Source organism: Anarrhichthys ocellatus, unplaced genomic scaffold, assembly GCF_004355925.1.
Source record: "Anarrhichthys ocellatus isolate YVR2014 unplaced genomic scaffold, GSC_Weel_1.0 scaffold114, whole genome shotgun sequence".
NCBI classification, from domain to species: Eukaryota; Metazoa; Chordata; class Actinopteri; order Perciformes; family Anarhichadidae; genus Anarrhichthys; species Anarrhichthys ocellatus.
In genome coordinates, this window is record NW_022280144.1 from 1 (window position 1) to 9320 (window position 9320).

The following is a 9320-nucleotide window of genomic DNA, read 5'->3' on the forward strand; positions in this document are numbered from 1 at the left end:
CCTGGGTATATGTATACCTGGGTATATGTATACGTATACCTGGGTATGTGTATACCTGGGTATATGTATACCTGGGTATGGGTTATTGGTTTTAAAAGAAATAAGTAAAAACTTATTACACTTCCTGAGTAACTTGCCCAAAACTGCTCTCAGTAGGGAAGAAAACAAACAGCTGCTTTGCAACACTCACACATTAATAATGCAGGACATACGTTTTTAGATGAGAAGTGAAAGGAAGTTTGTTTCAGTTTTAGTGGTGTATACGTACAGTGGCTTCACCATTTCAATGACGTATATATATTATGAAAAACACTCCAAATGCACAGCAGATCTGAGAACCATCACCACTTGGGTGTTTAAAAAGTTAGATTTAGGAAAGCTCATAGTAGGGGGGTTATTTAGTTGCCAGTGTGGAGAAGAAACTCATTGATGCTGCACACAGCGCCTGCATGTTCATCAAGAAAACAGAGTGTAGCTTTCTCTAAAACCATAAACAGTTTCCAGTCTTCATGCTAAGCTAACCGCGTCCTGACTCCAAGTCTGCACTTAAAGTAGCACATGTGCATGAGACTGAAAAGTAAGAGAAAAATGCTCATCAAAATGTTTTGACATAACTAATAAAACGCTACAGCGCCAACAACTCACATGGTTCAAGGTGTATTCGTAAACTTCAGAGAATCTCTCCAGCAGATCGGGCTTCTTGGTCTGACTGTAGGCCATCAGGAAGGCGATGAGAGCCTCACAGTGGGGCCACCACAGCTTCATATTCCACTCCAACTGGTCAAACATACAAACAGCAGCACACAGCCTCATTTCATGCTTTTTTAGAAAACTCAGTGATCAGACAAATGCAAACAATATCTTCTGTCGCAACTGTGTCAACTGTCTAAAGCAAAACACCATCGTGTGTATGGGTGATTGGTTCACCTGTGTGGGGCAGTGACCATCCACATCCAGGAAGTAGAAGAAGCCGCCGTGCTCTTTGTCCCAGCCGTCCTGATAAGGCAGCTCCACAAACTTGTTGATGGCGGTCCTCCGGAGCTCCTCGTCCTCCTGCTCTGCACTGGCCTGAAGCAGGAACCAGCCCGCTTCCAGAGCATGGCCTGAGTCAGCACGGGTCGACATGTGGGGGAAGACCAAAGACACGTTGGAAAATGTTGAGGTCGGCAACAAAGGACAGGATAAGAGCCCAACCCGAGCTCCCCCTTGCAACTCACTGTGCTCGCCATCATCTGGCTGACTGGTCAGCAGGCGGTGCAGTGTTTACCTGGGTTCTGCAGTCGGCCCTGGCAACCTGGCAGCTCTGCTCCCTCCAGTGACACACTCTCTAGAATAGCGGTGCCGTCTCTCTGTACCAAGTTACAAGAGAAAAAAAAAAGAAATGTTATATTCAGCATATTAAACGCAGGGTTGGTAATCTTGAGCAGCAAGAGTATGCTAGATTTTAAGTGATTTAACCATAAACCCAGCTCAGTGTTGCCAACTCTTTCCCAACAAAATAATTACTGAAAATATAAGGTGGCAATCATATTTTCAGTTTTGGCAACCAAAAGATGATGCCTACTTGTAAAAGTTAGCGTTGAACTGCCCTAAATCTCACCACTTTATGGGGTCATTTCAATCACGAAGCATACCTGGATGTGTTGTAGAATCTGCTGAACACACCAGCTGGCCAGCTCTCTGTACTTCTGAGCAACCTCCCGACCCCGGCCTTCCGTTAGCTGTTCCACCAGACACAGCAGCATCATGGGGACCGCCATGCTGTTGGTGGGAACGTCTCCGGGAAGCTGGGGCCGGCCCAGGCCCGACGAGTCCACCCGAACCCAGTAGATCAACTGCTCCATCATCTGCTCAGCCTCCAGCTGGTGACACACGACAGAGCAGAAGCTCATCAGAGTGATGGTGCAACCATGTGGGAATGTGAGGGTGGTTGTAGGAGGATCAAGCGTGTTCAGGCACATTCACCTTCCGTTTTACGTTCATGTACGTTGAGTCACTGATGCTGACTCTGTAATGCATCATTTTATTATTATAGCAAAGGTTATTATATTGACTGCTCAATTGTGTTAAATATTTGCGGGGTCCAATAGTTTGTAGAGGAAACAAAAAAAACAACTCTATTTGAAAACTCTAACTGTAGATTGACCACAAAGTACAAAACATTTGCATACAAAGTGGTATATTATACTTCCCTTAATATCCAGAATCATCAGAATTTTAAGTTTTTGTCAGCACTTACCCCACTATAGGGAGCGTTTTGTTGTCTAACAATGTCAAAATAGATTTGGGACCATTTTCTGGGAACCACGATCCAGAGTTGCAAAATAAAATAAAATAAAATAAATAGGGGAACTAGTTTTACCATAGCTTGATGAGTTTCAACGTCTGTTTCTGTTCATGCACAATCAGCAAAAAGTGGGCATAGTGCAATACATGTGGCAACTATAGTCACAACACAGAGCTAGGGATCAACCGGCTGTGATTTGTGAACGACCCGCTCTACCTCCTGAGACATTCATCTTTCACAAACATTGTTATGGACCAGGAGTTTCCAACATATGTATTATATACAAATAGTTTTGATTATTGCTTTGTACCTGCATGTCCTTGTCACCAGTGACCCTGCTCAGTTCATCCATGGCCATGATGTAGAAACACTCACTGAATATGGTCCTCTGAATCTTGAGTGCTTTACCATCTCTTGTTAAGCAGAAGGCACACTTCCACTGGCCACTGCTGCTGCTGGAGACACGAGCAAACTTCCTCAGGAAAGCTCCCCCTAAGATGCAAACAGAACAATGTAACATTAGCTTATGATTCATGAGCAAAACTTATAAAGCCCTTTTTTACACACATGAATACGTGAGATTGCTGGCTTCATCTATCTGTTCAATTAGTTGACAATGTTCACTTCAGCTTTGTTCAGATATGACTTTAAAGGGGATATACTGTACTGTGCTAATTTTTTTAGGTTCATAATTTTTTTTTTTTTTTTTTTTACTAGAACACATTTACATGCTTTTATGTAAAAAAACACACATTGTTTTTCGCATACTGTCTGTGTGAATATACCGCTCCGTATTAGCGCCCGTCTCTTGTCCTCCCGAAAATAGCTCAGTCTGCTCTGATTGGCATGCTATATTAATGGATGTATTGGCTGGAATTGATCAATTGTATTACCATGTTATACATCCACGGGCTGTGTGCTGTAAAGCCTGTACCGTGGTGAATGCATTAACATATCTGTTCCCAAACAACCGGCTATCGGCCAGTAGCACAACATATACAGAAATGAACACAGAATTATTAATTGTAGGTTATTTACGAACACGCTGGACAAAAGCAAGGCCTCTCATATACATCCATGGGCTGTGGTCTATTGTACATCTACTGTGGAGGTCCTAGACACTAGATCCCAGCTCCTCTGGGAAGCGGGGGGGGGGGGAATGTATTAAAGAGATAGTTAAGTAAGTAAATAATTGAAATCGAATGCATATTGTTAAACACAGGCCATTTTGATAGGGACATAAAATATATCACAATAGAATAGAACAAATTTAGCTTTACTTTTGTACAGCACTCTGTAGGCAAACGTTCCACTGGTGCCCTTTGATACTACTGTGGCCGCTTTCAGTCCAAAATGGCGGAGTCGTAGCTCTGCTGCTGCATGCCGATGTTGCAGTGAAACGACCATTTAGCTATCTCTTCTCATTAATATACGTTTTTTTGGATGGGGGGGGGGGGGTAATCTAATGAGCATGCATGTGACATAGGAAGGGGAGGCAAATCTGAATAGCTTGTTGAATCACATGTTTTCTAACATAGGCAGCCTGATTATTTTCTATAATGATGTCTTATTTCACAGTTTGTGGGTTGGTAGGCACTCCAGACACCCAAACGTATGTGCACAAACATTGACAAAGACAGCTCTTCATGCTATGTCCCCTTTAAGAGCTGTAATGCTCGCACGTGCTGGAGAACAGTGGTCAGCTGGAGATTGTGATGACATGAAGGAAGATCAGTGTTTGCTGTTCTTTCACAAGCTGCCCCAGTGATTGATTTGAAAAACACATCAATGATCCCAAACTGGGCCTAGAAAGGTTTGTTTCTTAGTTTCCATAAAGATGACATTTTTGCAGCTCCAAGGTTTCCTTCCAACAGTGACGACATGTTACATGTTACATGCCATAATGATGATTAGCAGAGAGTGCACAGCAAACACTATCATGACTGTCATGAATCACCGGAGTCTACAAAAGCAGTGTGCACCATCTGTTGCAAAGATTGAGCTGAGGTCACGTTAAACTAATGTTCACTTTGTTCATTTTAAATGCACATACATTTTATCTTTACACATGTTGAGTATGATCCAGTAATCTGCAAAAACTATTAAATAATATACTGGAAAGTAAGAAGTATCACCTGAGATTTAAAAAAGCTCTGCTAAGCAGCTTCTTGAGGCTTCCATCTTTGCTAAATCCAACAACACGACAGTGAACTGGTGAAAGTAAAAAATAACACACCTAAGTATGGTCTGCATTTTGTACTACCATGTCATTTGAAAGTGCCTTCATCATTTCTAGTGTTAATTGTGAAATGAAATTCTATTTGGACTGTAGGAACAACAGCGATGAATTTGCTCTTCTTCCAGAGGCTCTCCAGTGCTGAGGCTAAACATTGTCTGGGTTCATTAAAACTAAAGGGTTCATCCTCTGGGGAGTGAGTTACTGAGTTCATGGGTGAGGGTAAAATGGAGATGGGTAGGCTGTTCGGTCAGAGGGGCGGTGACGCAAGCATTGTACCAGACCTACGTAGTGAAGAGGGAGCTGAGCCAGAAGGCAAAGCTCTCAATTGACCAGTCCTTCTACATTCCGACCCTCACCTGTAATCATGAGCTTTGGTTAGTGACTGGAAGAACGAGATTACAGATACAAGAGGCCGAAATGAGCTTCTTTTATAGGGTGGCTGGGCTCAGCCTTAGAGATAGGATGGGCAGCTCAGACATCCGGCAAGAGCCGCTGCTCCTTTGCGTTGAAAGAAAGCCAGTCTAGAGTACCAAAGATTCAACCAAAGAGAGAACAGAAAACTCTCTCTTGACACTTCAGTAGTGCTAACGCTAAGAGCTTTACATTCCAACACATACACACACACACACACCGGCTTTTGCTGCTTCCAGAATTTCAGGCTTGCGGAAGCGTTCCATGGTTCGGTACAGGCGGCAATACATCCACACCTGTGAAAGAGACAAGCCAAAATATATTCACCTAACATCTGATGACCACATATCAGGCAGTGGATTACTTGTTCCGCACTGCCAGTATCATGAGAGAGACTCACCTGTCTACCCTGCAGCCAGACATACTTCAGCTCATCATAAACCTTCCCATCCCTCCCGATACAAGTGAAGAAGCCTCTGAAACACAGAGCAGGAAGTTTATCACAAGGAAACATAAACTGCATGCACAGTACAAACAGCTGTACACAACTGCTCAGCATGCAAGTTATGAGTTGTAACTTTTTGGTACAGTACCCATGTGTCGTATCATGAGAGTATTTGAGCCAGAAGGCCACTGCGTTGTCCAGTTCTTTACGAATCCGCTGTCGCCACTCCTCCAGCTTCACCACAGACATGGTTCCCTTCAAACATGAAAATCAATGAAAAACACTTATCATCTTACTAGTGGTGCAATGGATCATAAAACTCACGGTTTGGATCGGATCACGGATCAGAGACACAGATTGGATCACAGACCACAAAAGAAAAAAGGAGCATATAGAACTTTAGATCCCTCTTCACGTTTTTTGTGATCTGGGATCCGGCTCCTGTGTGGCTTTGACAATGACATTTAAAGAAGTAAAGGGAGATTATGGTTGTATAAGAACATTGTTTATGTTATATTTATATTGTTGCTTAATAAATATAAATTAACTGTTGTCTGTGTCACTGGGTCTTCTTTGTCCTGTAAGTGGAAACTGATGATGTGTTACTATGACTAAGTATTTAGTCGCTACCAGTGGTGGGCCGTCAGGGCCAGCAAAGCCTTTAATTTAATAATTTTTCACAAATACACTACATGTATTTCCCATTATCTTATTATCTCATTGCACAGCAACTGTCTCCCTCAGTTGCTCTGCTTCCAGTGCAGCTTGTTTTAAGTAGAGCTTTTATCCAATCAGATTCCACCTCTGTGTCTCTAGGTAAGAAGAGAGGCCCGAGGCCCTCTAGGTAGACTTTGCAGATTAAAGTAAATGGGGACGATATTGTTGATTGTCATAGTCTTCAATCAATCAGATCTTTAGTTTGACATGTTGGCCGTATTCTTTGACGTGTCAGAGCTGTCTAGGTAGTCTACAAGTACGTCAGCATTAACGTGCGCTGTGATTGGTCATTGGGCTAGCGTCACTATTGTGAAACTTAAGCTAGCTAGCTGAAGTTAGTAGTAATAGTAAGAGTTCAAGTTGAAAGATATGTAAGAAGTTATGACATTTTTAGTGTTTTGCTTGGTGTAGATTCTTTTTTTTTTTTTTTAACCTAGCTTTGTTTTTTTAACACTCAATGGCTGAAGGAGGAGAAACGGATTTGGTGGCGGAGTTACTGACAACGCCTTTCTGGAGAAGGACATTTCAGGAGAAAAGGACATCGTATCAAAGGGTCGGCCAACCCCACAGCTAGCAGCCCTGACCCAGCCAGGAAAAGGATTTGTACGAACGGTATTCCTGGCTAACAGCTCGGAGAAGCGTTGCACATGTTATGGCTGGGAATGCGTTTCATTTGCAACTGAGCGTCTTGGTGTTTGGAGCTACGCTACGCTAACCTGAGGTGGCTAACCAAGGCAGCAACAAGACACCATAGCACGGCAGGACACTTACAAGCTACGGTGCTTTTGAAAACTTTTGCTGAGACCCGAGTGGACCTCTGGCTGGAACTGAACCGCGTCATTAAACTCTTTGTAATCAAAGAAAGGAGGATGGACTTTGTCTTTAAATAGTGAACAGCAGCTTTGGTAAGTGAACTTATTTCGTTGTTTTTATATCTGCAGTAGTGTTCATTTGTCTATGGTGTTGTTTTTATAATATGGTTAATATTGTTCCCTCTGATGTGAATGATATTTGAATGGTGCTATTTAGTGTGCGGTGGAATACATGTTTTAGCGCTGCAGTGTTGCTGGATTGATTTGTCATGCTTTGTTGTCATATGAATATATGCAACTGGTTCTTGTGAGTTTGTTCTTGTCATTGTGTTAATTACATTGATTTTGACTATATGCATTGTCCGTTAATGACGAAGCATCCGGCCATGCGCGGGGTTAGGGTCGGACATTTGATTCTCTGTTTGGAGTTTTCTTTTCTTTTACAAAGCAAGAAATATGGTCTGGAGAAATGGGGATTGTGTGGCGATTGCTTCAGCCCCGTTTAATTCAGTAGATTCAGCTGCCTAAATGCTGCGGGGAGAGTGTAGCGTGTTTGCTGCTGTTGTTTTCCTACTAAGCTAGTTTAGTGTAGCCTCCCAGACGACATTCGCCGTACCAGAATGTTGTTGTTCCGGGGGGTGGGAGTGTCAGACAGCATGTTGCCTGTTGGGTGGTTGCCAGGTTGAAGGCAGTCCAAAAAAACCATTATATTTCCCACAATTTAAGCTTCTGCATTTTCCAAATGCACTAGTATTATTCAAACGTATTGTTCGGTTCGTAAGCCTCGTACCGAACGGTTTAATATGAATACGTGTATTGTTACACCCCTAGAAACAAATTATAACCGTAGCTGTGGCGCCATCATGAGGTCATTAGGAGGTGGTTCAACTGTAGTAGGACAGCACAGAAGGCCCAGGTATAAAATGCACGGCCCGCCACTGGCTGCTACATATTGAACTGTGAGCATTTCAACGTTTAAAACACGGTGACGTTTAAAAGTGGTTGAAAAGTGAACGTTTTTTCAACGACTATTTGAAGACGTTGATTAAACGTTTAGACCAGATTTCACCAGCATTTGCAATATTGGCTTTCAACTGAGAAATGTGGATCTGGTTTCTTAGTAGGCCTAAGCCTCTAAAATGATGATATATTATTATTAGCAAAATGTAGAGGATACAAAATTGTAGTATTGCAAATCCCGTTGAAATCTGGTCTAAACGTGAACGTTCAATCAACGTCTTCAAATTGTCTTTCACTTTCACTTTCCAACCAACTTTAAACGTCTTTTCAACGGAAAAATGCTCGCTGGGTGGTGCTGATTCACCACTGTGGTTTGCGTGAGTGAGGGACCAAAAGAAGGAAACACTATCTGCCTACAGAGTACCATAAATAACACTATCTGCTTACAGAGTACCATAAATAAACACTATCTGCCTACAGAGTACCATAAATAAACACTATCTGCCTACAGAGTACCATAAATAAACACTATCTGCCTACAGAGTACCATAAAGAAACAACGTACCAGAGTTGTGAGGCGTTCAAGTGTCTTGTCTGACAAAACACTTAAAGAGACAGGCACTGTACTGCAGCAATGGAAACATATTTTGAACATTAAAGCATGTCAACACTTTCTAGTAAAGCCAGGAAATTTAAAGAGCACGAACCTGAAACTGTGCTAAATCTGTCCCCTTTACAGTTAAACTCTCTAAATTCACAAACACAAAATGTGTCATCTTGTTTTTTCTAGCTCGGCATCTTTCACCATCAAAAGTCTCGAGCCAACAACAAGCTATTATCCGACCAATAACTTGTTGTTCCCTTATTCTTGCTAAAAAGAGAGAAAAACAGTTCCTCTGCTGTCGGCACACACATTGCAGCAGCCGTTAGTGTTTCTCGTGCAATATGTCAGTGCTCCGTTTCAGTAGCGGTTAGAAGAAAGAAGACAGAAGCACCGGAGCACCATGGGTTGACTGTTCTTACCTTCTGCTCCAGGTACGGACAGACAGTGAAGAGACACGCCTCCTGCAGCGGCGCTCGGCTCACTCCCGACGAGCCGTCCGTCACATGACCGGGCATCAGCGCTGCTCCAGCGGCGAAGAGGAAGAGGAAGTGGAAGCTGGTCACGGAGCGGTTTCAACACGGAGCGCTCCTACTCAAGTAAATAGAACTGTGCTATCAAAAGGGCTGGAATGTGCACATGCGGCATAAAAAGTAGATTACTCTGTTGTTCTCACGAGCTCGTAGGACAGAGGTCAGGAAGCAGGGGGAACATTGTACAATAATGTTGAAAATGAAAGAAAGCATTATGCACTGTTCTTATTATTATTTATCTTTATGTCAGAAAAGAGGAGAAATAAAAACATGCTCTTTTAGACTCACCACGAGATTTTAAGAAAGTACTATGTG

General features: G+C 42.7%; 1 protein-coding gene across 1 annotated transcript; it reads right to left on the reverse strand.

Moving 5' to 3' along the window:
* Positions 1 to 21: 21 nt before the first annotated feature.
* Positions 22 to 9074, reverse strand: renbp (renin binding protein). Its single transcript, XM_031876735.1, has 9 exons — positions 8895 to 9074; positions 5531 to 5637; positions 5338 to 5413; positions 5158 to 5233; positions 2598 to 2779; positions 1635 to 1862; positions 1268 to 1349; positions 928 to 1103; positions 22 to 777 (listed from the first exon to the last, which is right to left on the reverse strand). Exons 1-9 carry the CDS (start codon positions 8988 to 8990, stop codon positions 547 to 549), a joined length of 1254 nt encoding a protein of 417 aa, XP_031732595.1. The 5' UTR covers positions 8991 to 9074; the 3' UTR covers positions 22 to 546.
* Between the last annotated feature and the right edge of the window lie 246 nt (positions 9075 to 9320).